Source organism: Mya arenaria, chromosome 5, assembly GCF_026914265.1.
Source record: "Mya arenaria isolate MELC-2E11 chromosome 5, ASM2691426v1".
Taxonomy (NCBI): domain Eukaryota; kingdom Metazoa; phylum Mollusca; class Bivalvia; order Myida; family Myidae; genus Mya; species Mya arenaria.
Genome location: NC_069126.1, coordinates 36,835,049 through 36,862,864, shown reverse-complemented (window position 1 = coordinate 36,862,864; position 27,816 = coordinate 36,835,049). Strand labels below are relative to the sequence as shown.

The following is a 27,816-nucleotide window of genomic DNA, read 5'->3' as shown; positions in this document are numbered from 1 at the left end:
CACACTGATCCAATTTATCAATTGAAAATCAAATTATCACCGCCACGACATTAACCCATAGGGGCTGGCCATATGTTGCAAATTAGTAACTCTTTACGCCTTTTCGATAGTCCCATACATGAAAACCTGCGTAATTACAGACTTGAAAGTATCATTACAGCTGAAAAGCAATAATTCTCGGCAATTGATGAGATTTAAGAGAGAAAACAAAGGTTAATCATGTAGAGCGTACATCATTTCGTTTTGTGAACACACTGATGTCATATGGCGCCAATTACAAGTGTTACACATCGTTCATCCAACCTGCCCATTCGTGATCTTTGAACTGAAAGGAACAGAACGGAACATGTTGGTTTGTTGTATTATAATTTATCAGGGAGCACAGGGATGGCCTCTTGCAAGTACGTATATTGAACAAAATAAATGTTTCATGATTTCATGAAGACGGTAGTTTAACATTGTCCAGGTACATGTGTATAAAAACCGTTAAAATCACCTGAACCCCTGCTAAAGAGAATGGACCAGCCATTTACCATTGGGGTTTGATAGCGGGAAGGGGATCTAAAATCCGGGACGATATCCCAGTAGTTTGTTTTCTTAGTCCGATTATTTTTCTAAAACCATGTAATTAATGAGTTCTTAAACGTCTTTCTAAGCGAGTTTTATGTTGGATTAATTACAAAAAGTATTTTGAAATATGTTCATCAGATATCAATTTAGTCACCATTGATAACCGTTCCTGAAATATTTCTGGCTCGGATCATCATGGAGTCAAGAATATTTGACATAACATAAGTAATCTTTTAGTTTTGGTTCATAATCTCTTTTTAACATTTTTCTACCATTTGTTATATCCTATTCAACTCATTGTGTCAACAGTCGCGCAATCCTGTACAGATGCATTGTGCACATTTCTCATGGCATGATACAATTACAAAGATAACATTGGGGAGGATGGATAATGTCCTTAGATATGTAAGTTGCGCATTCAAATGTGCGCTTCTGCCTTTTCAAGTTAATTTTCAAAGTTATGACGAAACCATCAATTTAAATAGGTAAACTACAACCTCGTTAGCTCATTACCTGCACTGCATGAGATAGGATGAATCATTAATTTCGAATGCGAATGTCCCATTAATATTTCCTTTCTTTTTAATACAACGGTTTCAAAATCTATCAAAACCTTAAACAAAGTCAAACGATTATGAGGGCTTCATTTTCTACCAACACACTCTATAAAACTAGTTTGAGAGTTTGCGTACCGAATAATGCCTACTGTTGAGTTACCGCGTACCATCCTTTTGGTAATCTAATACACCTTTAACCCCCTAGCCTTAGGGTCTTGAATATCGCCTACCAAAAACGTGGATTACAACCTCAAATATATATTATTGATTTTTTTTAAACTGTGATAACATTTTAATTGATTCAAATTGAACAGGGCCCCTTATAGAGATCCGTGATGTAATATACAGCCTTGAATTGTCTATGCACGAGTATTTTGGTTTAAACGGCTCGAAAGATCAAGGGAAGTAACTAGGTGACTACGGCGTGATAAACTTCCGCGCGGAAGCGGAGCATTCAACAATCGGCATTTCTTTTGCTAGACGCGGCCAGTCAATGAACAGATAGAGCGATTACTAGTATCGAAATAGTTGTAAATAACCACTGGAGTGCTAAAACTACACTGGAGTGTGGATTTAATATTGAATATACAAATACTAGTAATTTTGTGTTCAAAGATACAGTTTTGACATTTTGTATCACATTTTTATTTATAAGTTTATAGTTTTTGTTTACCAAAAGTGACAATGGAGATATCTTATTGTGCTCTAATCCTGGCGTTGATGGCTGCATATGCACATGGTAAGTTTTTAACCTTACGTATTATCTAATTAATTTAATAGTTTTCACCCTAAGAAAGCGCTGCAGTAATGAGTTTATCTTTTTAAAAAAAGCTTTACATTAAGCAACAGAAATTCGTCAAAAGACATCTTATTTTTGTAAAATCTTGCCAGAAGTCTCAGACTCTATTGCTGCGATTCTGCTATGTTGCCACCGTCTACATGTCTTATGATAAGAAATATGAAGTTTGTTAAAACAATTAAGCTTAATTAAGCAACTGCTAGTTTACTCTTGGGTATGAAACTTAAGTCATTTGTAAATATAAACGGAACTCGGTGTGGGTAGTTTTACATGGTAGAACAATAGACTCCACATGCGGTAAAGTTACAGAATGCTTGAAATCCATTGTCTGTCCGTCAGAAAAATATGAAAACAACTATGTGGTTTATGAGGAAAAGATTACTGGTGAAAACAAGCAGGTTAAGTTAATGATAATTGTAAATTTTGAGAATTAATCTAAGCATAGCCTAGAAGCGTATAACTCGATGCAGCTAATTTACTTTATTGCCTTTCGAAGTTCGTCTATAATAGTATTTTATAGGTCTCAAATTTAAAACATATTTTGTTTTAATACTCAAAGTCTGTTTCAAATTTTAGACCAAGAATGCTCTTCGTTTCAGTTTAACATAATCACTCTCAATCTCGGATTCATTGTGATGTTAGCTGGAGAGAGAAAAAAATGCAACGTACTCAATCAAAGAGATTAAACAGATTAACATTAATCTGGTAAAGGTTGTATATCGACTCAGTGACATGGAAAATTCAGCTGTCATCAAGATGAAGACTCGTAGTAAAGCTTAAATACGCCTTTGTTTTATCAGTATTGCTTTTGTGAACAAGAGACCTGTCAATATTTACTATCTGTAATTTTGAAACTTTGTGATAATGATAATTTCTACAACATACATAACTTCCCAAAGTTTATAGGTTTAAAGATAACAGGTAAATGGTTTGATAACAAATTTGAAATACGACACAGTTTAGCGCATTCATTACATCGTTGATCTAAACATTTTAACTTTTAGAAATAATTGAAAACGTAGCGGTAATTTAATGATGATGATTTTGATAATGATTTTGATGATGATGATGATGATGATGATGATGATGATGATGATGATGATTTTGATGATGATTTTGATAATGATGATGATGATGATGATGATGATGATGATGATGATGATGATGATGATGATGATTAGCGGTTTTGAAGTAGTGTTGTTATTCATGCTGCTGCCGCTGCTGCCGCTACTACCGCTACTGCCGCTGCTGCTGCCGCTGCATATTGATGTTGATGATAGTTGTGATGAACATGCTCCGGCTGCTTATACTGGTGACGGTTTTACGAGAACATGTATTTTACTGCCATATGTTTAAAGCATGGATCATAATTATCTCTCTGTGAGATGCATTTATTTCACGAATATCTTCCAGGAAATCTGAAATGGCTCATAGCTTATGTTGTCTACTGTTTGTAATGAACAATGATTCATTGGGGGTACATTCGTCATTTTAACTGCATAACATGGCAAGCTTTCTACTCTTTCTCTGGCCGTTCGTCTCTTGTTGCTAGAATTCTCGACATAATACAGTCAACATTCCTCATGATTGATGGCATAATGGCGGAATAAAAATGTTATAGTTCTTCGCAGAACCCATTCATGAATTATAAGAAGAACTGAACGAAAACATGAAAAACGGACGTACGGGTGAACGGATAAACACAGGGCAGAACGTATTATTTTTTAGACGATTGAACGGAATGTACAGACTGAAAGCACAAGCTGAATGCACGAGCGGAGCGCTATAAATGAGAAATTATAGGCTGAATTTCCACTTGCCAACGGACGTACGGACAGACAACAACCCTTGATCTGACCTCCATGTATGATAAAAAAAAAATGCCTTGCCGTTTCGCGATCACAGCCAACAGTGCAATCCTTCAAACATTCCTTTATTCATGTTTAGTTTGATCGCCTAGATAACCCTCGGACCCGGGTTTATTGTTCGCACACATTTTCCTATTTTCAGTTGTCGTTATTATCTATATTTGTAAGATTATTGGAGAGTTGGAATTCTTTGTCTTATGATCAATAGAAGATACTTTGTAGATTGCAGTAGTTTACGTTCCAGCGCTATTACGTGTTTTTCATACCTACCAAAGTTTCATTGAATATGATTTAATGGTCGTAAAACTGTAATTCACGAAGACGCGCCTGAATAAATGTTTTACTCGTAATGTAGCGGGCGACTTGAAAATGTCAATAAATTGACCCTTGCTTGTCATGGTTTACTTGGTGAAATCATTAGAAGTCAATTACAATTTTCTTTTTTGTTACGAATCGATGCGTAATAATATTTTCATTAAGTAGTAAATTTTTGACGTCCATTATTTCATTATAAGTCATTTGATATGCGGATCAACCATGGTAAAACTTTGGAAGTATGAGATTTCTCTGTTTTGTTCTAATTCTCTGATATTTGGGTAGAAGCTATTTATTTTCCCAGTGGGGATGCATGTTTTCTATATTGTTGTTCTTGGTATGAATTCACCCCATAACTAATTAGAGTCCCTTGAATCTTTCAAGACCACATCACATTGATTCGAGCATGCAGCTTCCCCGTACCTTGAAGTTATTAAAGGCAAATTTAACTTGTGCTTAGTAATGTAAGACCATTTTTTCATTGTTTTCATACTCGTTAGAAGAAACAATGATTTTCAGTCGTGAATTTCAGTTTGAAAATATCGATTATAGAATAGATTTTGTTTCAAAGTCCACCGCTAATCACCGGTAGTCTAAAACACAGAATCAATTTTAGTTGTAGCTTATAAATCTATGGGCTCTCAAAAGGTTTGAATGGGTGTCATCTTCATGACTATTTCCTATTTGTTACAAATGTTTGCTCTATTGATCCCGCGTGGCTGTACAGATCCATTGGTTCTTGTAGAGTTATTTACACTTCACGAAATATCAGTATTTGCAATCAAGCCCATTTCTACAATAGCGAAATTCGTCATTGTCTGGGCAACTTTTATTTTCGATACAATAAAATTGCAGAATAATTTGTACAATACAAATGACAGGTACAATTGATCTAAAATCATTTTGAATGTCTCAAATTTCAAGTGTGTCGATCATTACGAACATGCTTTCATGACACTCACTTTTTACTGAACTATAAGTTAGCTCGTACCATAACATGTATTTTAAGTGCTCTCCAAACAAAAACAAAACAACGTTGTATTCACTTTGTTTGTGTTCAAATATTTGACAAAATCAGAGAGTTTTCTTGAATGAAATGAGCAGACCTGAAAACAGCTTAGATGGTATCAATGAACGGGGGTTACACTGGCGCTCATGGGGCTGAATGCCTGATAGTCGTTTACAAAGACAGAAGGGTACAATAGGGCCTCATTATTTGTGGCGTTTCGTTGATTGTTTTTGACACGGGCCTCTACGCGCTGTGATAAGCGATACCATGGAATGTGCAACAAAGAAACTCGAAAGATTCTTTTCTACAATTTCTTCTCTGAAAGGTTTGAAAGACAATACTTGATGACACTTTAAGTATTCACTGCTTTACACTATGCAGTACACTCAGATTGGGTGAATTATGTGGGGGCTTTTTGCAGAAAAGCTGAAATTACTCTAATAACTAAGCAAACTGCATACGAGAAATACTTGCAAAAACGTCGAGGTGAAATACAGGGAAACTGCATGACAAAATCGCAATCATAATAATATACAGATGCATCTGCTGCATGTCTTACATAAAATGCATTTAAGACACGTGCGTACTAGAACGGAGTCATGAACGTGTTATTATTTCTGCTGAATGTTGCAGTGAGAAAGGTGATCATGGCGTTTCAAACTTGCCACTGTAATGATATCAGTACCTCCTCTCTGCACGTGTTACCTCCCAGGACGTGCTTCTTCTTGTTAGTGGGTTCCGAGCATAACTTGGCGTCAATTAGGACGCGTCTCATTAGTATTTACAGTAGGTTTACCCGGTACCCCAACGAAAATTGAGGTCAAGAAACATTCATGCGAGGCTTTCTCACATGAACTGCACTGAAAAATTATACAGGCGGCACACTCTGTGAGTCTCAAGATCTAGCATGCATGACAAAGGTTCAGCTCGAGAATAGCCCACCCCCAATTTCATGTGTGGTATCATTTTAGGCCCCACTTCAGGTGATAGTTCAACCCTGAAGGTCAATATGTCAACATATTCCCCATTAGTGCAGCCCCCTTGACCCAGGTGTTACATCCCTCTCAATTACACAATAATGCTCAAGTTAAGGACCTGTCAATCACCGGTGACGTCACCTCTGCTCACCCATGTAAGGCCCTCAAAAACAATAGCCCGTTATACGGCCATGAATGGGCTGACCAGTCAAGCGCCCGGGAGATTCACGCTCAGATAAGCGCTTGTAATGAGCACAGACAGTTGATGGACACTGCAAGTGCCGTCCAGCGCCTTCATCCGTCTGATTGAGCCAGATTACGGGGCCGTTCACGCCCGTGTGTCAGCAGACATTACCTGTCTGTATCATTCAGACGCACTGTACCTGAAGGATCAACAGATGTACGCCGTGTTTCCGATGGGGTGTTGAGATACCGGGACGTGAAACGTATTCTTTACAATAGTTTCATACAACGTTGACTTTAGTTTAGCTTGTATAAGGACACAACAAATTAGTGTTTTATTGCCAAATTTGACTTCGTTTATATTAATTTATTTTATACACAGATATGAATCGTAAGATAGAGTCCTTTCTCTGGCTGTACAATGCCCTTTATGAGATAGATGCTTAAATACTTTCCCATCGAGGTACTTGCACTCACGACATCATGGATGCGTCGTGAGCACCTACATCACCCGACCACTTACAGCCTCAATTTGTGTAAAGTGTTTTATCCAATTTACAGTTCAAAGTAACAAAAAAATCATCTTTATATACAACATATATGATAAAAGCCAGAATAGAAAGTTTTATTACAATTATAACGATAACATCTTCGTTAAAATCGTTTATGATAAAAGGAGTTTCGATGTTTCAGCGACATTAATCTGTGATCTAAATATTTCAATCTGTGGATGGCGTTTGAAACCCATGTGTCCGATTCTTAGCTACAATAAAACCAGCTGTGTCGACTGTAGAAATTAAATTGTTAATCCCTTTAAATGTTTCCGGGGAAAGCTGTTCCCATATCATTTATAATCCCTGACCATACTGGTCATAACATCAACCGACTGTTTCTGTATGAGACCCGTTCATGCCTCCCATTTTGCCGGGCCCTCTGGGACCGTTATTGTTGCTACTTTGACGGGAGGAGAACAGCAATCCATTGTTTGATTTGTTCTATACAATATGTTTTTAGACAAACCGGCAATAATATGGAGATTATGTATTGATTGGGACGTTGCTTTACTTTTTATGGGCAAGACATGCGCAATGGACGCTCAAACAGCCTGCAATGGCTAAGACGTCCCGGACATGCGGAATATTTTCTGGTTCTGTCGTTGCTTATCACATTGCAGTTTTAAATGGTGCTATTTTATGTCAGTACTTGTGCGTGCACGTGTATATACGAAGGGGTTTTAATGACTAGCTTCAACAGCAGGTATAAGTGCTCTGAAATTATTTCGTATTCTAGTTAAATCTGATAAAAAATGTCGGCATTAACTGTTTACAATAAGTGGCTCAGATAGCAGTTTGCGCGTGCGCGTTGGCTAGTATAGAGCCTTTAGCGCCAAACACTAAGATTACTTTACAACATAAGTTATAAGCGCCCGTCATCTTCATATCAATAGAATCGTGGGACCATAGATATCCGCGGATGACAGTACAGTGACGCCCAGCTACCTTTGACATTTGCACGTGCCAACGGCCGGGTTTCTCAAGTTTAACAGTCGAACCCAACTTGGCACATTGGACTCGTTTATCTCGTAAATAATGCATACACTTCACATTTTGCCAGAATTCGTCTAGAGTCTTCTATTTCATGATATGGTATCATTTGATTATATATGTCAAGCATTCTTGTCTATTGTTTAAAGCGTCTATACAATGACTACACTCACAGGAATGGCTATGCGCGTCACACCCTATTTCTCCTGACAGTTTTCAAAGTATGCTGCTTCTCCCACATTCTACATGTTACGGACTTGAAGAGCAATATTATGCTAATTATTATATTGAATGCCAAATAATACAGTTTGTTATGTAAGAGATTAGAGGAATTCTAGCTCGCTTAGCAAGTTTGCCTTCAACTAGACTGGGGATTTGTTATAATCTATACTATGTACCATAATTTTTTTATGTTTGTATTTCAAATTACGTTGAACAACTATGTGCATGGTTATAGGACAATATTTGGCAATCTTAAAGATGTAGAGTTGTGAAACTTCAGGACATTTAGAGCCTTACAAGACACCGCTTTAGATGTAAATATAGTAGAACACCGTTAGCTCGAACTCGCTTGGCTCGAACTACTCGTTTGCTCGATTTAGATCTAAAAGACCGTTTTCTTTATATAAAAGTTGGTAAACATTCCCGTTTGGCTCGAATTTTCAGAGGCTCGAAGTATTTTCGCTGGGAGTTCGAGCCAACGGGGTTCGACTGTATATTATTATCAGGAATAAAAATATACATTCTAATTGCGGAAACATGTTTTGATATTCGATTGTCTAAACAAGCGTCGTCTTTTATCATAGAGACAACAGATGACTGGTAGTTGGAACTCGCTGGAGGGGCTTAACAGATGTCGTTTTAGAAATGAATCGCAAATTTATAGGAGAACTCTTTGATATCATCACTCCTATCTTTGATATGTATCTATGTTATTGTCTCGGAAGTGCGAGAGAAATAGAGGAAACGTTTCCTATTGTATTTCCCTTTGGATTAACGCATTTGCTCAAAGGAATCCCTCATGAATACTGTTTCTAATGGGTCATTATTGCCGAATGTTGACTGATCCAGATTGTCTTGATAGATTTCTAATATCTTATCGCCGTTGTTTCGGGGCGTTAAAAGCCGCTTAATACTTAATGCCTTCATAATTGCTGTTAATATACTTAACAAATATAAGAGCGATTTTCTTTTGTAGCATTATTGGATTACTTTGTATAACTAGTGTTAGCGTTAATTAATGCTGTGGCAATTGTGTGCAGAGACGAATTGGCTGTATTTGCACACATGTGAACTTTCGATTTGATGGTGTTTGAGTGAAGTATTCTTGGTGCCAAGTTTCAGCAAATCTTGCATAGTATAGTACCATCTCTCAGCAGTTACGGCAACAAATACATGGAAAAAATAACAAAACACAGAAGTTATTGCTTGTATAATTACGAAACGCTGCACATAACCACTTTCATAGCTTTACAAATTGGGGTTGTTAAATCCATTATTGGCTAGCCTTCAAATCATGCAATTTGTCGCATTTTTGCCATAGTGTTTTCCTGTAGAAACAACACCATGGTTATTATAGTGATGTTTATTTTGGATATTAAGTTTGTTAATGTATCAAAGGTGTTGCATATACATGTCGTAGAAACTATGTCGTTATTATAAAGTCTATGTCGTTATTATGTCGTTATTATTTAGTCTATGTCGTTATTATAAAGTCTATGTCGTGAATATTTAGTCTATGTCGTTATTATTTAGTCTCTGTCGTTATTAACTTATTATATGATCTAAGTCGTTATTATATAGCAATTTCTGTAATCTATACTGAGTTTGCTCCGTGAAGTATATTGTTTACTCTGATGCAAGCAGGTGACATTATAGATTATTTAGGTGTGCGGTGCGGTGGAGAAGGTGTTTGTTTTTAAACAACATTCTAGTGGATGAAGTAAAGCAGGCGTAAACTATGTGTCCCGCTATTAACATGAATGAAATGGGATACCGTTTGCTATGATTGGGCTTCAGAAACCATTCTCGTGCCATCATAGACCGCCAATAAATCGTGTGAACTTGGCTACCACCACGGTTGTAAAAGATTACAGTAAATCACCGCTCAATTGTTTCCTAATGTTTGATACTCATTTTCTGTTCATCAAAAAAACATGATAAAACTTCTTTGAAAACTTTGTCGGTATGTTCTTGGTAGAGAGTGTGTTTATATACCCGGGATATTGCTGTTTTATGCACGTGCTATTTCATTAATGATGCCCTCAATGGCCCGTGCAAGGCTCGCCACGTGCATTATGATATCTTAAACGTATATCAGAACGATCCATGACCTCGAACTAGCAGCAGGCCCAATATAACCAAAAAAAAAAAGTCAAATATTAATATAAATCTCAACTTATTTTAAAACATAACAGCAAACGTTATTGAAAATAGGTTATTTTTTTGCTCTTTTTAAAAGTGCATTGCCTTACAGAAAATGTGATTAAAACTTTGACAAGATTCCAAAGAAAACATATTCTACAGCAGAAATGTAATTTAGTACAATTTATTGTTCTTGAGCAATCACTCAAGTAATCGCTTTGCTATGTTTTGTGGTTTCAATGTTTACAGCAGGTTTTTATCAACACATGCGTTGAGAAAATCCGCTTTAAAAACAGTAAAAAAATATACGATTTCGCTGTTTTATGGTTAAATGAGCTTAGTTGAGATTGAGATTTTACGTAGACTTTTTTTAAAGAGGGGGGCGGGGGCACAAACACTCGCAGAAATTGTCTGGTTATTAGGACCAGTTTTGTTTCGCATGCTCTTGGTGGATTTGAATTTGACAGCAGTAATCTCAGCCATGTTCTGAGATATTTAATGAAATTGGTCTTAAGGAGATCTGGGCATTGTAGTCAATGGAATAATTTATAAACACATGTGGCAATGAACAGAGATGATTAACGATGGCACATCTCTTTTATCACAGCAACCGTCACCAGAATTTGTTGAAAAAGACTGGGTTTTGCTCGTTTTGGAATTTTTCAAACAGGCATACAAAATGATAAGCTATCTGCGTACATAGCTGTTCCATATTTTGCGAGCTCTTTGTGAAGGTCAAGTAAGATATGGATTTCTTCCGTTTGCAATCTTTGATATGAACACTGATAAATTTAAGACAATGCCCATAGCAGAATGCTCTTATTGTGCGCATGCGTCTTGTTTTGTAAGCTATCTTAGGATAAAGACAGTCTGTCAACTTTTATAACGGGGGTCTAAACGGGCATTTGTGTGCAAACTATTCTGTAATACCCGCTAAACGCGGTAATGGGCGAACCACGGGTTAGCGATAACCATCTAACATCGGTGTCACTGCATTGTGCTCAGCTGTTTTGGCGTATCTTCTGCAAATGAAATTGACTTCTCCTATCATGTGTCAGATAGTTTCTACATTAGCGTCCTGATCCTGTGAAAAGACCAAATGAAATTGCGTATTATGACTTCTTTTACCCATAATTCACAGTCCAAGAGACTTATACGAAGACATTTGTAATATTTGGAAGACAATATATTTTACTCGGTCTGACAGAAACGAGAACAAGAACCAAGTGGAAAATTTTCTGTATAAATTCTTGTATATTAAAAGTCAAAAGAGAAATATTCTTCTTGTTGATAAGGACGCGACAAAATGTCTTCAAACCAATGATTGTATATTTTTTTTATAGTTTATTTAGTATAATACAAACTTGTTTTTCAATGTTTAATATCTAATAAATTAATACCCAAATGCAGACCCCAAATAAATTGTTAACTGATTTAACCACTTCAAGTTGAATAAATGGATGATAATTGTTGACAACTGTTAAACAGAATTAACTGTATTAGCACTTTGTTAAGAAGGATGAGATAAATAACAAATAATACATAAACGTAGAAAGCGGCAAACAAAATACTTTCATCATAAGAACAAATAGGCTTTAAAGAGATTTTAAGATCTAACTAAATACTGTACAAAGAGTGTATTCAAGATGGGTGATTTAGCGAACATAATCTTGTTACGAATTTTATTTGGATATTCAATTTATCAAATTGACCCTCTTAAATATAAGGACCTTGATAAAGTTTGCCTTGTGAGGATTTGACGATGTACAAACTGTTTGTTTGGGCACAAACCAGCGTGAGATTCAAATGAAATGACAGAATGTTCCCGCGAGAGATAAATCATGTCTCATTGATTGGGAGTGCCACACAAATGTACATCAGAACCATTTTGATCGTAGGGAGAGAAAAAACAAGGATTGATACATTTGTGTATCCTTTGATCACGAACATTTAAAAAACAGCTCCCAAAATCATGATAAGAAAACAAAATGCGCACACGACCACACCCCAGCCCCTCCCCGAAAGAAAACAAAAACAAACTGGGCTTTTCTTTTTTTACTGACATTAAGAATTATCATTCATCTTCTCATGACTACGTTGAACAACAGTCGATAGCGTTCAATTCCATTGTTGGTATTGTAGTATAGATTTGTTTTTGTCATTACGTCAATTTGCCTGTATATGTTTTGTTTGAACTGACATATATGAAACAGTTTCACAAATAAAACGGTCGTTCACGGTTATGACGTAATCCTTGTTTTTTTTTTCATGTCGGGGTATGGTTACAATCATATATAAATAGTGCTGTCATTACGTCAATGTTTTGTTTGACCCTAATTCAAGGTCGCTTTGAAATTGGTAGTATGCTGTCCTGACGACATTTTTTTGGTTAAAGCCTAATTAATGTACAAGAGTTTTGTTTGATAAACCGGCTCCGATGCAGTCACCATACAAGGAAGAAATAGTTTCACATCTTCGTTGCTATTTGCCTCGGAATTTGCTATAAACAAATCGTTTTAATATCCTTTTACTATGGATATGAAATTAGTTTTTCATACGAAATATGGGAATTCATAAATGAGTTTCATAGCAACCACAATATGCGCATCTTTTTTTAAGTAAATGCGTTTTTACATCAATATAATGTGTCATTTTATATTGATATTTGATACGAGTTAAAGTGAAACTATCTGTAGCTCAACCATACAGTTTATCCAATAAAATGGATGAAAATGTCTCAATAAAATCGAAAAAGAAAGTCTCAAATGCAATATGCACTTTATTGGCACCCGAACGAGCGGAAGCAAGGGCACAAAGGTAAAACTTGAAAACAATTTAATCACAATGAAATACCAGTCGTTTTCTTTTCTTTTTTATAGATGAGTTCTGAATGTCCCATGGAAACCATAAACTGGTCATAAAACACTAAACAAGGTCATAAAACAGTTACCATTATTACCCGTTATTGTGTTTATGAGCAGAATGGAGAATTTGATGACCGTAAATCACGATACATTGATCACAGATATGTTTTCATAATTCATACATTATTTTTTGAAGAAAACTAAAACGGCACAACTGTTACAATGAAAAAGTAGAGGCTCAGTAATATATCGCGCCAAGATATCGAAACCAATTTTAATCTGTACCTTAAATGAAATGCTTTTATGGTTTCGGTCATTAAAATCAAATGAGTTAAACATGATAATTTGCATTTAAATTAAAAAAGTTTTGAGTGTTTGCATCAACCTATATAGTGCGCCTTTAAAAGATAGTCTTAAGGTTGCACAAAGATAGTCTTAAGGTTGCACAAAGATAGTTTTAAGGTTGCACAAAGATAGTCTTAAGGTTGCACTAGTATTTTGATTTTTTTTGAACCTCTGACAATAATGTTTACTTTAATCAAGAATCCTCGAATTTCGACGGCTTCTTTCTTTTCAAGGGATCCAATTTTTCGAAGCAATACATAATATTCATTTTTAATCACGGTTCTTTTTTTAACCAAAATAATATCATTCGCTAAATCGAATACAGCCATCTTAAACATAACTAATACCACCATCACTGTTAGTATTGACTTCGTCGCACAGTAATGCTAAATATGATAATACAAACGTGTCAGTTGACCACATGGCCGGGTTTCGCTATTTTCCTTAACAGTTATGTTTGGTTTTTCTCGAGTGGAAGGCAAACAGACAAACTCCATGATTATCTGTTAAATATTTGATGATGCGTTGCGCTGAATCCGGTAATGTTACAGTTTCTATTGAACCAACTGTCGTCCTATTTGTGCTGCCATATTGTTCAAAATCTCAGTGTATATACTATCAAATTCAAGCATTATATTATTACGTTTGCACATAAAATTCTCAAGATAATATATCAGACTAAATCAACGATGTTAAAGAATTTATTAGATCAATACGAAAAAAATCGCTGTGTCCCGCGGGGGTTCTTCCAGTGTTGTCGATCACACCACGGTGTGTCGTGAAAACTTGTGGCGCAGACTGCCGTGCTCCGCGAAATATGAATCGGTGTGCCGTGGGGGAGTTCGTGGACGTTGTGATGTGTCTAACGCGCCCGGAAGCTTTGCTCGCGTATGGTCGGATCAAACTTTTATGATGGACGTCAATGTTTTGCCTCGAATCGAGCATGCTACTGGTTTAGCATTACTGGCAATTTGAAAGTTAATGTTTAAAAAAGCATGCAATGACTGCAAATGCAAATGATAGTTGATTGACGTACTATGGCAATACTAGTATTTATTTCCCTGGAATTGTATTATTAGTGATTACCTCATTTAAGTTTGTGTGTTGCGGAACCATATGTAATTATATGCACACAATCTAAATCGCTGCACAATTTGTCATAAAAACTGCACCATATGTGAAATATCCTTCTGATCCGAAATAAGCTCTGTACCATATGTATAATGTACGATGCGTGAAATTATTTGGGCCATGTACCACATGTAAAACGATGCTGCGCCATATTTAAGGTTTAGAAATAAAGATTACAAATTTTGAATTTTGGCATCATCAGCATCATCATCATCATCATCATCATCATCATCATCTCTTGTATGATTACATGAACATTTTTTTATCATATTTTTTTCAGCAAACATTTTGTTTTTGCAAACCATTAATCATACACAATTGCAACTCCGATCTGGGAGATATTTCTGTACAAAATCAATACAATTACTGAGCAACTGAAGAAGAACTATAACTGAAAATGTTGATTTTGTAAGGGCCGCAAAGCAAAGCAAATATAACATTCAAGCGGAGATAGCAATGAAGTTAAAGGTTGAAATTAGTATCAGATTCATTCAAGTAGTTTCAGAGTAATATTTAAGATAATTTTTGAATCAATCAAAGTATAATGGTAGATATCTTTGTAATAAGTCACATTTTGACAGTGTTATCTATAAATGTCGTTAGTGTCATTGAATTCCTTTTCGTAGTTTCCTCATCTGGCTTTGAATCAAAAGTCCACAATAAAAATAAAAAAAAATAAAAGTACAAAGGGGGGGGGGGTGATTTTGTTAGAAGATGCCAGACATTTATGTGATGTGCACAAGTGCATTTTGTTACAATCAATATTCAAAACTTCACAAAAACATTCCAATAGGAAGCAGCGAGTCAAGCTTAAAGCGAAATTTCTTTGAAGAAAAGTAAAGTACATGAGGAAATAATTTTACGAGAAAATGTCAAAGAGTTAATTTTTTTGCGCTGTGTACAAATTCACATTGTCATCTATAATTGGTTTAAGTTTCAAAAAAATTCTCCAAGTAGTTTGCAAGTCCTACGACATGTATCTCTTTGCTTACCAAACACTCCTGTGAAGTTTCACCCCCGCCCCACCGCCACCCCCACCTCACGCGGTTACCGCGAGGATAAAGTACCCAAAATCAACAATAATGCATTTTTTAACATTTTTCTTATAGAGCAGCATCGTTTTACATATGGTGCACTGTTGATGTGCTGATTGTTTTAAAGTAGTTCAATGACCTTTATTTCACGAGATTCTACCGGCATCCCCGTTTTCTCTCCCTCATATGGAAAGAACTTTTGTGTTGTTAGTGTTTGCAGAGTTTAATTTAACACGTCCAATTAAGAACGTAAACAGAACTGGTATAATATCTGGTATCATTTAATCAATTGCATTTTGATACCTCATTTATAATTTGTATATGTATACCAATAAATGATTGGTGATGGGCAAACTTCAAATCAATTGTACTAAATGGGAGTTAAAAAGTATGAGTTGACTCATTGAATCAATTGTACGAGGATCGTGTTGTAAGTAGTGGCAACTACGGCGAGTTACCGTTATAGCTAGTGCATTGGCAGAAATGTCTACTTGCGTCCTTCAGAGTTTTCCATCAAGGTATTCACACACTTTTTGATCAAAAAATGCCTTTGTAGCCTTCGTTTGGTACACTGTTTATAAAGTGGCAGAAGGTACTCTCAACGGCTTTACGCGTCTTGATGTGGGGAGTCAACCAGAAGTCACAAGGTGTTTCTGCGCTGTATGGAAGATGTTCCAAAACTTAGAGATTGATCAGTTGCAAATAGTCTGTAATCAGTGCAGAGCGATGCCCGGGCGCATTATCGTCCACCAACTTGACACAGCGCACCCCAGTACGTGGGCTGTGGGTACTGAAGTGGTCAATAACAACAGAAAGAACATGATCCCAAGAAATACGCCTGTGACAACTGTGACGCTATATGAAATGCCATGTTGCCTTTCTGAAATGTCATAAAACTACTTGTGCACGTTGTAAACGTATGCCATTGGATAGACTTATTTTTCTGTACTCTTTCATATAAATCTGATTTATAGAAGAAAAAAACACTTTCAACGTGGACGAGTATGTGCACGGAAATGTTGCCACTACTTATTAAACATTCCTCGTATTATGATACCGTATTTATCATGTGAAAATGCATTTTAATTAATAATTGTTAATTGGCATGTATTGAAATAAGGAAATAAAACATGCTCGTAAATTTAAACAATTGCTATTATTATACTGTCGCTTCTTCTGTCTCAAAGGGATTCGATTTACTGTGGAAAAAGCAACTTTGAGTGATTTGCATGTATTATTCAAAAATGCAATTCGATACATTACGATCTCTTTTGTTCGGAATTCGTTTTGTATTGAACTTTCAATTATCGTGAGTATTGTTAATAATTCATTATCAGCATATGGTTTTGGGCTTGGGGCTGTTTATGAATGCCACTGCTTGTATGTTAGCCTTTTTTCCATTATGGGGTTTCGTTTCATTGGCTCCCGCATATAGGGTTAACTTCGTTTAATCCCTTTTCCAGCAAAAAATGTCACTACTTAGTCGACTTTTAATTATCTGATAAGAGAGTTCGTAAAAGTCGTATCGATTGTTCGAACAAATTACCCAGCATGCGGTTTGAACTATCCATGTTTATCCATTTCCGCGGACAACTTATCCCGTTTTAAATTGCTGTCAGCTGTATGCTAACTAGTCATAATTATGAAATGGCTTTCAAAGTAACAAATAATTACATATCGAAGACAAGCGTTGTCTAGTGGTAAAGGCGACCAAATTACCTAAAAGGCTATGAATTCGAGCACATTCTATCGACCCTTTTGTAAATGTAAGTTTTACAGCAATTAATAAATCTTCAATTGCGATAAAAAAAATCAACTGGTATCAATTAGGCTTTGGTGCTTGCATTTTTGTCTGGGCCAATAACAATAGAGGATTTTTCAAATTTTCTATTCATAACTTTTTCGTGAACGAATGCACAAACACTAGTTTCGGCCCCTTACCAAATCGACCTTCTACCAAATCGGCCTTTGAGACATTTCGGTCCCTTACCAAATCGGCCTTCTACCAAATCGGCCTATGAGACATTTCGGTCCCTTAAAAATATTGACATGAGACTGATTTGGCCCCTTACTGATTTTTAACATAACTCTAACATAAAGAAGGACAATTTATTGAACGATGTTGATGAACATCATTTGTAATATTTTCCGGACAAACGAGCACATTTCCTTTGCAGTCAATTTGCCTCCTGGATTCTTCGTTAGCCAACTCTTGTGGCTAATCCAGCTGAATAACTTTAATTCCAACAGGTCGCCGCAAATTTTGTCAATGTGCATTGCGCAATGAGTTAGAGGGAATATCAGATTTATATAATATTAATGAGCCGAAATCGTGTCATCATGGAAGCAAGATCTCTAACGCTAATGAGGGATTACGTGAATTGCTTATTTCATCTAAATATGATTCACTGGATGATTACAATTACGGGGAAAGAAGATGACTTCTCTAGATGTTTCATTAGTGGTCATGCTTGGTGATGCGCGAAAAAATCATTTAGTTTAGTATAGTTTAAACTTATTCATTTTTACAACGATCGTGAAACAAGCTATTGCAACTTATATAAATCAAGATGTTGCGCGAGTGTGTGGTTTTGTGTTGTGGGGGAAACCGGAATAGCCGGAGAAAACCATTTAAAGGCGAATAAAAGCACAAACAATTGTCCGTCGCTCGTTGTAGTGGACTTGATTGTAAAGGATTATATTTTCGTAGAAAGCCCCCACTGGAAAGTTTAAAAGTTGGTTTCAACCAAAACCGTTTTGTCATATTGTCAAAACGACCTTCTGTTTTAAGCTATAAAACGGCTACGGAAACCATGCATGTATATACCAAAGATTTTAGTATGACAATGGAAACAATCGCATGTACACCGGAAACGCGGCGTCAATGGACCAGGAAGCTTTTTATGTGAGGTTTTCAGAGAGGCCGTGTTTATAGCCTATGACCACGACACATGGGCATTATTTACCCTCATAAAAATATCCAGTTTCCCTAGCCATGAGAATCCGGGAAATTTGCCCTCAGTGATGACCCTATATGGAGTCCCCTAGAAACGCCCTTGATACGCCCCTGTTACTTAAGGCCCGGCACAAGAGTGGTGGCGTATCAATTATTCTTCCAGTATTAATTGACATGTATTCGCGGTCCCCGTCTCGCGGGGTCTCGCGGGAGTATGCAATAACTGGTGGACCCTGAGTGGAGCCTTTGTTTTGATGTCCCAGCGGGGAAGGCTTAATGGGGATTGTCAACCTTTATAGTCTCATTCCGTGTCATCCTGATTCCCAGTTTGACTAATATGAAACCAAGCTCCTTTAATAAACCTGAACGATATGACTTATTTCCATTATTCAATAGACACAATAGCAACTACAGCTTATTAGTGAGTTTTCTTTGCCTATTGCTAGTGGAACGCCGAAACACAGTAAATAAAGACATTAAAGGGACTCGCCAATGTTTTGTAACTATTTTTCCTCCGATAATGCATCTGAACACACTTATATTATACCTCATATACTCTTTGATACCGAAAGTGCAAAAAGAATACACTTTAAGTATAACAAGATATTCTGGTCTAAGTGGTGAGCGAACCCATGGCGATACAGTCAAGGAAAAAACGACAACAAAACCACACGCCCACAAGGACTCATACGCAAATATAGGGATAACTTAACCTTAACTGTAAGCCTTTTGTTGAAACGCGTTACTAACGCTATTCAAAATCTTGGACTTCAAAGACAATATTTGAGCATAAATCAGCAATTGTTGAAGGTATCCAGTCGTCAGTATCTTAGTTTTAACACTCCTAATGATTTGCCACATTTTATTTTGTCATACAAAATGAGTGCATTTTACAAAAAACATTTGCAAGTCCCTTAAAGGTATCTGCACATTTAAGTGCAATAGACACCCGCCAATTCATCACCTGCTGCTTAATTGTTATGTTACCTTTTGTTTCAAAATACGTGTTTCAACTTAGCTTAACCTTTGTATCACGTTGAACTGTTGTGCACTGTCGCCAATATATTAATTTGACGTCAATAATAGTAATCAGTTCATCTGTGAACTATCGGTTACCATGGCAACAGTTAATTTCAGTTCTGTAAAAGACAAATTAGTTTCGCGAAAGGTTTACGATAATCTTAAAAGAAGTCATGCATACAATTTCGCCGCTTTGTCACAACGGCTGTTGATGAAGCATCTGAAGTAAATTGACAATTAAAGCATTGAATTGAATTGATTTATGTTTGCTGTGTTGTGCCTTAGCTGGGTCCACCAAATACTCTTTTTGTCTGTAAACGAGTTAATACTGTCCATTTCAAAACAAGCGAAGCCGTGATCATTAAGGTGGTTATATAGATATAGACATTAGTCCGTGCTAAAGGCTGATACTCATGGATATGGCGGTATATTGAATAAACATTATATAAAGAGGTTATATTGTCCACTTGTTTCATAACATGTTTGTTTTAAGATATGTTCGTGACCCTTCGTGTCCTTTCGGACAAAGATGAGCTTATATACCAAATATAACGTGCAATACATACTTCTCACACATGTAGTCAAGAATTATTAGTGGTGTTACATGATTTACTCCAAAAATAGCTCAATTTGAGCTTATTATCAATCTATTAACATTCCGCCATAGTCAATGTCCTACTTTACTTACAGGAACAGAGATTATAGTGACGCGCCCTGGCGGGGGATTCCACATGGGAAATAGAGTAGAAATACCGTGTGTGTACACCGGAAGTGACTGGTTAGTGATGCGATGGATACGCAACGGGGTCGTCCTAGCATACGTCGTGAAAGGACTGGACAATCCTCAGTGGATGGACACGGCACCAAATTCCTTCCAGGTGAGAAAAATATCACGGTGACGTCTGTAAACCCATTGTTTCTGCACCTAACGCTTATCCCGAAGCCCGAAAGCCGCATACATTTTTACAATTTTCAATTGACAAGTGTCTATGGATAACGTTTTAGAATGTAAGAAAAAACAATACTAATTAATAACACATGTATTTCATTTTTCCTGAAACTATGAACTATTATGATGTAAAGGAACCGTTTTTATGACAGTCAATAGATTAAACACCGATATCAAATATGTAGTTTTTTATAAGAAATATAAGCCAAATTACGAAAAACAGTCAACTTTTTCGCTTCCTTTTAAGCTCACCTTAGCCGTAGGCTGAAGGTGAGTTATTAGGATCGTCATCATCGATGAATGTCCGTCGTCTGTCCACACTTAGTTTGTTAACACTCTTGTGGTCACATTTTTGCCTCGATTGTCACGAAACTTTGGTCAGGATGTTTGTCCCAGTAATTATTCGGACGAGTTCGAATATGGGTCATCAGGGATGAAAAACTAGGTCAAATGACCAATAAATAAAAAAAGCTTGTTAACACCCTAGAAGCTACTTTTTCAGTCCAAATATCCTGGAAATTTATCAGAAAAATTGTTTCGTTGATTTCTAATTCAAGTTCGAATATGGGTCATTTGGGGTAAAAAATAGGTCACAGAGCCCATTTATGGAAAAAAAAACTTGTTAACACTCTAGAGGTAACATTATTAGTCCAAATATCCCGGAAATTTGTCAGAAAGGTTGTTTCGTTGATTTCTAGTTCAATTTCGAATATGGGTCATTTGAGGTCAAAAACAAGGTCACAGAGCCCAATTATGGAAAAAAACCTTGTTCACACTCTAGAGGTAACATTTTCAGCCCAAATATTCTGGAAATTTGTCAGAAATGTTGTTTCGTTTATTTCTGGCAAAGTTCGAATATGGGTCATCTGGGGTCAAAAACTAGGTCATAGAGCCCAAATATGAAAAAAAAACCTTTTTAATACAACAGTTTAGACCGTTTTACAGGTGAGCAATCTAGGGTCATTATAGACCTCTTGTTATTGAGACTGGTCGTTGGTAAGAGGGTTATTCCCCTTTTTAAAGGAAAAGCAGTATGCCTGAAGCGCGACATGTTCACGGGTTTCTAACTACAAGCTCAGATTATAGAAATAGGCGGACATTCATAAAACCCCAAGAAGGCGATGTATTGCATCAAACTTCGTCTTGTACTTCCACCGACTTAAAAAACATGCGTATATACTAGTCCAAATAATTGTACGTTGACGGATTTTTTTAGATTTTTGATATGGCAAATCCTTCACGTACAAATTGTTTAGTATCAAAAGTGGGTAGTTGTTCCGATCAGGATTCCGGGTTAAAGCATATAGCGTCTATAAAATATTATAAAAACAAGAAATATTACCAGATAATGTTTTTTTTACATTAGTTCCGTACACAAAAAAATAAATATCCAACTTATAATTATGAGTTTGACGGCTTTTCTTCATTTCATTCTGTCAAAACATAATACGTGAAGGGCACCTGCAAGGCTTCAGGGCACAGTTTTAAATCGCTCGGAACATTTCGGCCATGGCCGAGTTGTTACGATTGTGCAACGAGGTCTATCTCGAAGCTTTGTCGGAGGAGGCCGAGCTATTACGATTGTATCGAGTTGTTCCCCATCGCATAATTGTTTTCTGTGTCAGTCAACTTTCGTTTTATTGGAAAGGTAAACAACTTGTTTTAATGCATTAAATGCTTGTTTAGTGCAAAATAACATTTCATTTACATGGTAAAATATGAATATAACTCTTTATGATCAATTTCAACCATAAAATACTTCACTTAAAACAATTTCAATATTTTTAAAACACCCCCGTTTTTTGCACATTCCCGTTTAGACGTTAGGGATTGGAAGAATCCCGTATAACACGTCTATTATTTTAGACTAGCGTATATACGCGCACTGGTTTTGTTTCTGCAATTTAATGTATAAAGGGAGATAAAAAAATTATATACGAAAGTGAAATGCATGGTTATATTTCTTCAATTGTTGAAAGAGTTCGGTTCTTTGACAATGCGTTAGGGTAAGGTACATTGATTTGATAGTCAGCTAGGATTGACGTTAGCTACATTGACCATCACCCAGGGTTAGGGTTAGGTTGATTGACAATAAGCTAGGGTTAGGGTAAGGTTCGTTGACAGTAAGCTAGGGTTAGGATTAGATTCATCGACAGTAAGCTAGGGTTAGGGTTAGGTTCATTGTCAACAAGCTAGGGTTAGGGTTAGGTTCGTTGACAATAAGCTAAGGTTAGGATTAGATTCATTGACAATACGCTAGGGTTAGGATTAGATTCATTGAAAATAAGCTAGGGTTAGGGTTGGATTCATTGACAATAAGCTAGGGTTAGGATTAGATTCATTGAAAATAAGCTAGGGTTAGGGTTAGGTTCTTTGACAGTAAGCTAGGGTTAGGTTTAGGTGTATTGATAATTAGCTTTGATCAGGGTTAGATTCATTGACAATAAGCTATGGTTAGGATTAGATTCATTGACAATACGCTATGGTTAGGATTAGATTCATTGACAATACGCTAGGGTAAGGGTTAGGTTCATTGATAATCAGCTTTGATCAGGGTTAGATTCATTGACAATAAGCTAGGGTAAGGGTTAGGTTCATTGACAATAAGCTAGGGTAAGGGTTAGATTCATTGAAAATAAGCTAGGGTTAGGGTTAGGTTCATTGACAATAAGCTAGGGTTAGGGTTAGGTTCATTGTCAATAAGCTAAGGTTAGGGTTAGGTTCGTTGACAATAAGCTAGGGTTAGGGTTAGGTTCGTTGACAGTAAGCTAGGGTTGGGGTTAGGTTCATTGTCAATAAGCTAGGGTTAGGTTCATTGGGTTAGGGTAAGGGTTAGGGTTAGGTTCGTTGACAATAAGCTAGGGTTAGGTTCATTGATTATTCACTCGTCTCGTACGTTTTGCTTTAAGGAATTAATCTAGATTCGTTAGTTGTTGACGTGTTTGTCAATTACTTTGACTTCACACCATTACGATTTCAAATAAGCCTTAGAATAAACCTGCCAATCTTTCTAAGCTACATGTACAATTTATCCCCAGGACCACGTGGAACTTGACTTCAAAAAAGACGATGACACTGGCTACTCGCTCAACATGACGATTGACGGCCTCAAGTGTACGGACACGGGCGAGTACAAGTGCGAGGTCACCACCCTCTCCGCCACAGTGCCCTTCTTTAACACCACCAATATAGAAATACTTGGTAGGTTGAATTCTGCTCTTTCAGACGATTTCCACATTTGTGGCATAGGGGCATAGGACGATGAATGGGCTTTATTCGGCATTCCTTTATGTGTAGATGCTATGCTAAGGTTTAAAGCCTGTCTTGTTAAATTAGATAAGAAATGCATGCACAAATGTCATTATGTTTATAAAAAACATTCAGATAAATCTGTGGCGAATTGTTACAGATTCATGTAAGTCTCCATCCCTTTGCTTGCTTTCAGTGGATCCTATCAAGCCACAGATTATGGACGGGGACTACTTCCACGCCAAGGAAAACGTCACGTTCGAACTTAGCTGTTCCGGCCGCGTAGGGATTCCGCCAGCTACCATCAAGTGAGCAATTTTCTGTTTTCATATACTAGTAACCATATTGTTCGTTATTAGCATTAAACGACAAGCACCTAAAAAGTGTAACCCGTTGGCCATTTACTGACTACAACATGTACAAGTTGATCGTGATTTTCAACATGATGGTTTTGACCGTTTTGAAAGGTTTTCTTCGACGAAACTATTGTTTAAACTTATCAATTGGTTAAATAAGGAATGATAGTGTCTGTGGAGGTATGTTGCAACATGTCCAATAATGATCAAACTATGCTAATTGTTTAATATCAAGTCTAATAAAAGAGCGATGAGTTGACTTAGGATTTACACATTTGGAAGGTCAAGTCAACACTCTCGTATTCACTCTTTCCAATTGAAACATTAATAACTCAGCAGGGGTGATTCTGAGAATTGACGTAAGAGGGGGCGTAACGTAGGGCGCAACCTTTTGACATCCGTTCCTCTCACCTAACCGATTTAAAATGTTGGCAGCGGGGCTGGGGTACTCCCCAACGAAATTTTTAACAATTCATGTCAGAAATGGTGCATTTTTAGCGTATTTTATTACTTTTTCTCGGATTTTGACATCAAACTTAAACTTGGACGATTTTAGAGGGGCGTGCGCCGGGTGCGCCCCCGTTGAATCCGCTAATGTTGAGGAAACTGTTTATAAATTGAATTCCTTATCCAGGTGGTTTGTGAAAACTGCGGTTGACGGTGACTTCCAGCCGCTCGACCCGGCCCTCACCTCACAGACAAATACCCAAGGGGAAGGCGACATGTGTTGGTATTCCGGAAACGCTCGCGTCACCGTTACAATGGAGGAGTCCCTAGATGGCGCTCTTTACGCATGCGCAGTAGGTGACGTCATGGACACCAAGGACCTGAACTTCGATGAGGTCGTACTTGTTTTGCAAGGTGCGTGCGAGTTTTTTTTTGGCCATTAATAGTAAAAGGGTTTGTCGCCTTGATTGTATGGAAGATTAATTCTGGTGTTTCAAGCTTTGGATACTAATCTTTATTTTGATTTGTGTATGCATGCGTGCTTTTGCGACGGTTGAAGTGGTTATCATTTTACTTTATGTTTAAACAAATTGTTCAACTGTTGTATTTCTGGCCATGGCTTTTTTTCTTTATTTCTATCCATTTATAATTATTTTATGTGTTGAGATATGCCAGTAAAAACATCATGAACGTTTTTGTAGTTGAACTATCTAGTGTAACCAGTATTTCTGTACATTATTAGTGTCCGTTTTGGTTGGTTCGTGAATGTTGATTGTGGTTTTGTTCACAGGTAAAACTACAAAACCCGCTCCGACGACGACGCCGACGACAACCACGAGGAAACCATGGTCTGGAGAGAGTGAGTGTTGCTTGAATGCTCTTGTCTACCAGTAAAATAACGTTATATTGCCCTTGTATTGCATGGCAGATTAGCAAATGTCTTTCCAGATTGAAAACAATGTTGCCGTGATGCTTAAAACTTTTCTCCATGAGTAAAGAGGTTCGTCACTGCACATGTCGTCTAAGGACTTCAAGCATGAGTGTGACAAAATGACAGCCAGGAGATTATAGTTCTAATTGCATTTATCAGTTGTTTAGAAACAATATTTTAAATTTGAACTGAATGAAGGAGGGCTTTTATCTTGATCTTTAGACATCAAACCCTTTGTTATTCAGTTAAGTACAACACGTATTTAATGTATTTCAAAAGACGAACTCCTTAGACATAACCACACCTTCAAAATGTAACTCTTTTAATAAAAAAATATTCCAAGTATATTTCTATCTACTTTCAGGTTCAAGCGGCAGTGGCGTTAATTCATTATCCCTCATGGCAGCGTGCTGCTGTGTTTTGATATCAGTATTAAACGTATTTACTGGAAGAACACCTTAAATCGAAGACAATTTTAGCTCTTAACAAATTTAGAAATAAGGGAAACAACTAGAGTGGAATATGTTTTCATAGTAAAGTAGAAGTTGCCGTTCTTTGAAATTGCTATACTAAACAATATTAAAACTATTTGATATTTAATTTTATTTTGAAAATATCAAACCTCACGGGTTATTCATTTTTTAATCGATATGATTAAGTATTAAATTGCACGTGCATGTACCATAAAACAGAACGGAAAATGGACAGCATCGAAATTAAATAAAGTTTCGTACAAGTATATATTATAATGTTATGAGATGGACTCGGGTGTTGGAAGTGATCAAATTCTGTGGTTGCGCCATGACTTTATAACACAGTGCACGGATTTCTAAATGGACGATGCCTGCATTTCAGAGACTCGGAAATTGGAAATAAGAAACTATGTGTCTCCATTAGGGAATGGGTCCTTCAGAGAAATCCTCTTCTTATTTTGTAATATTACCTTCATATCCTCATCGTTGTTTCTTTTATTTTCTCCTTTTGCTGCAAAAATTGTTTTTGCATCATTATCAACACCATACTTAAACTCCTCAAAGTGCATATTTATATCAATGTGTTAATGTCAATTTTTGTATTGCATTGAATTTCTTTTAGGTCTATATCGTTTTCCACTTAATCATTTATGTAGCCTTATTATGATATTACAATGTTCTTAAAAAAATTACAAATCCATTTTCATTATTATAATTATTTCATTTACATTCATAGTTGCCATAAGGGGTATTATATATCCAAAGAAACATACTGCACGACACCCTTTACCTAAGGGCAATTTGTCATGTGTTTGTATGTATACTGATATCATTTGCAGCTTCATGTCCATAGAAATCACCATAGAAATCACTTCATGTTCATTCATATAGCTCAAATTATGATATTGCCTTAAACTGCCATGCGTTCATCTAATCTATTGCAATACTTTTGTAACTTTGTATCACTAATATACGTCAGAGGAAATATGTCAATTTATCAGATGTATACATGCGTTAAGTGTTACTTGGATGTTGTCATATTATTGTACCTCTTGGTCTTAATGGTACACCATAGATCATAGCTACCGGTTGTTGTATAATTGTAACTCTTGACCGATATGGTACCCCATACAACTTAGCTACCAGCATATAAATTGTTCCTAACTTCTCCGCAAGTATTTTATTGCGTTTCATAAGTTTAAACACAGAGTTGGAGTAAGTTATGAAAATCACGGTAGTAAAACTATGCAAGTTACAAGTTTTGTCATAATAGTCATGTTGAATATAACATTAATATTTAACAAGCTGGTAGCTAAGACATACTTTATCACATTAAAACATTCTAAATAATGTTTGTCAACATTTGTATTAAGCATGTTACATGTGCTTTGCTATTGGCAATATACAGCTACAGTATTTCATTTTCTTCCAAGAAATTATATCTTTGAAATAAATTGGTACAGAGAATTCTAATCCTACTATTAGAACAAGCCCGCCCCGACGACATTGATATCTTATTACAAATTTTAACTTTCTGTCAAACACAGTCAAATGTAAGTACCTGCGGTAAATTGTTTTGTATGTAATAAGAACTCTGCAAACATACTTTCTAGGACAAAAGTGATTTTGAATAATCTACAATTCTGATAATGCATTGCATACTGTAGGTATTATGTTTTTAGTTTTTATGGCGTTTGTGCTTTTGTTTTGAGTGTTTTCTATGGAGTTTTGTTCTATCAATGTTTTATGTATTGTATTTATCTTATAAATAAATGATGATGCCTGAAAAAATAAATGATGATGCCTGAAATCCATTGTTGACTTTTTAAATTCTTGCTGGAAAAAGAATGCTATGTACAACACTCAAGTACTTCT

General features: G+C 36.4%; 1 protein-coding gene across 2 annotated transcripts; it reads left to right on the top strand.

Annotated features, from left to right (window-relative positions):
* The first annotated feature begins 1,587 nt into the window (after positions 1–1,587).
* On the top strand, positions 1,588–27,745 carry LOC128236278 (uncharacterized). 2 transcript variants are annotated; one of them, XM_052951159.1, is made up of 7 exons: positions 1,588–1,866; positions 20,227–20,414; positions 23,524–23,686; positions 23,931–24,042; positions 24,725–24,951; positions 25,328–25,396; positions 25,833–27,745. In XM_052951159.1, exons 1-7 carry the CDS (start codon positions 1,812–1,814, stop codon positions 25,928–25,930), a joined length of 912 nt encoding a protein of 303 aa, XP_052807119.1. In that variant the 5' UTR covers positions 1,588–1,811; the 3' UTR covers positions 25,931–27,745. The 2 variants fall into 2 exon arrangements, with proteins under 2 accessions (XP_052807119.1, XP_052807120.1); XM_052951160.1 differs by lacking the exon at positions 25,328–25,396.
* Positions 27,746–27,816: the final 71 nt, after the last annotated feature.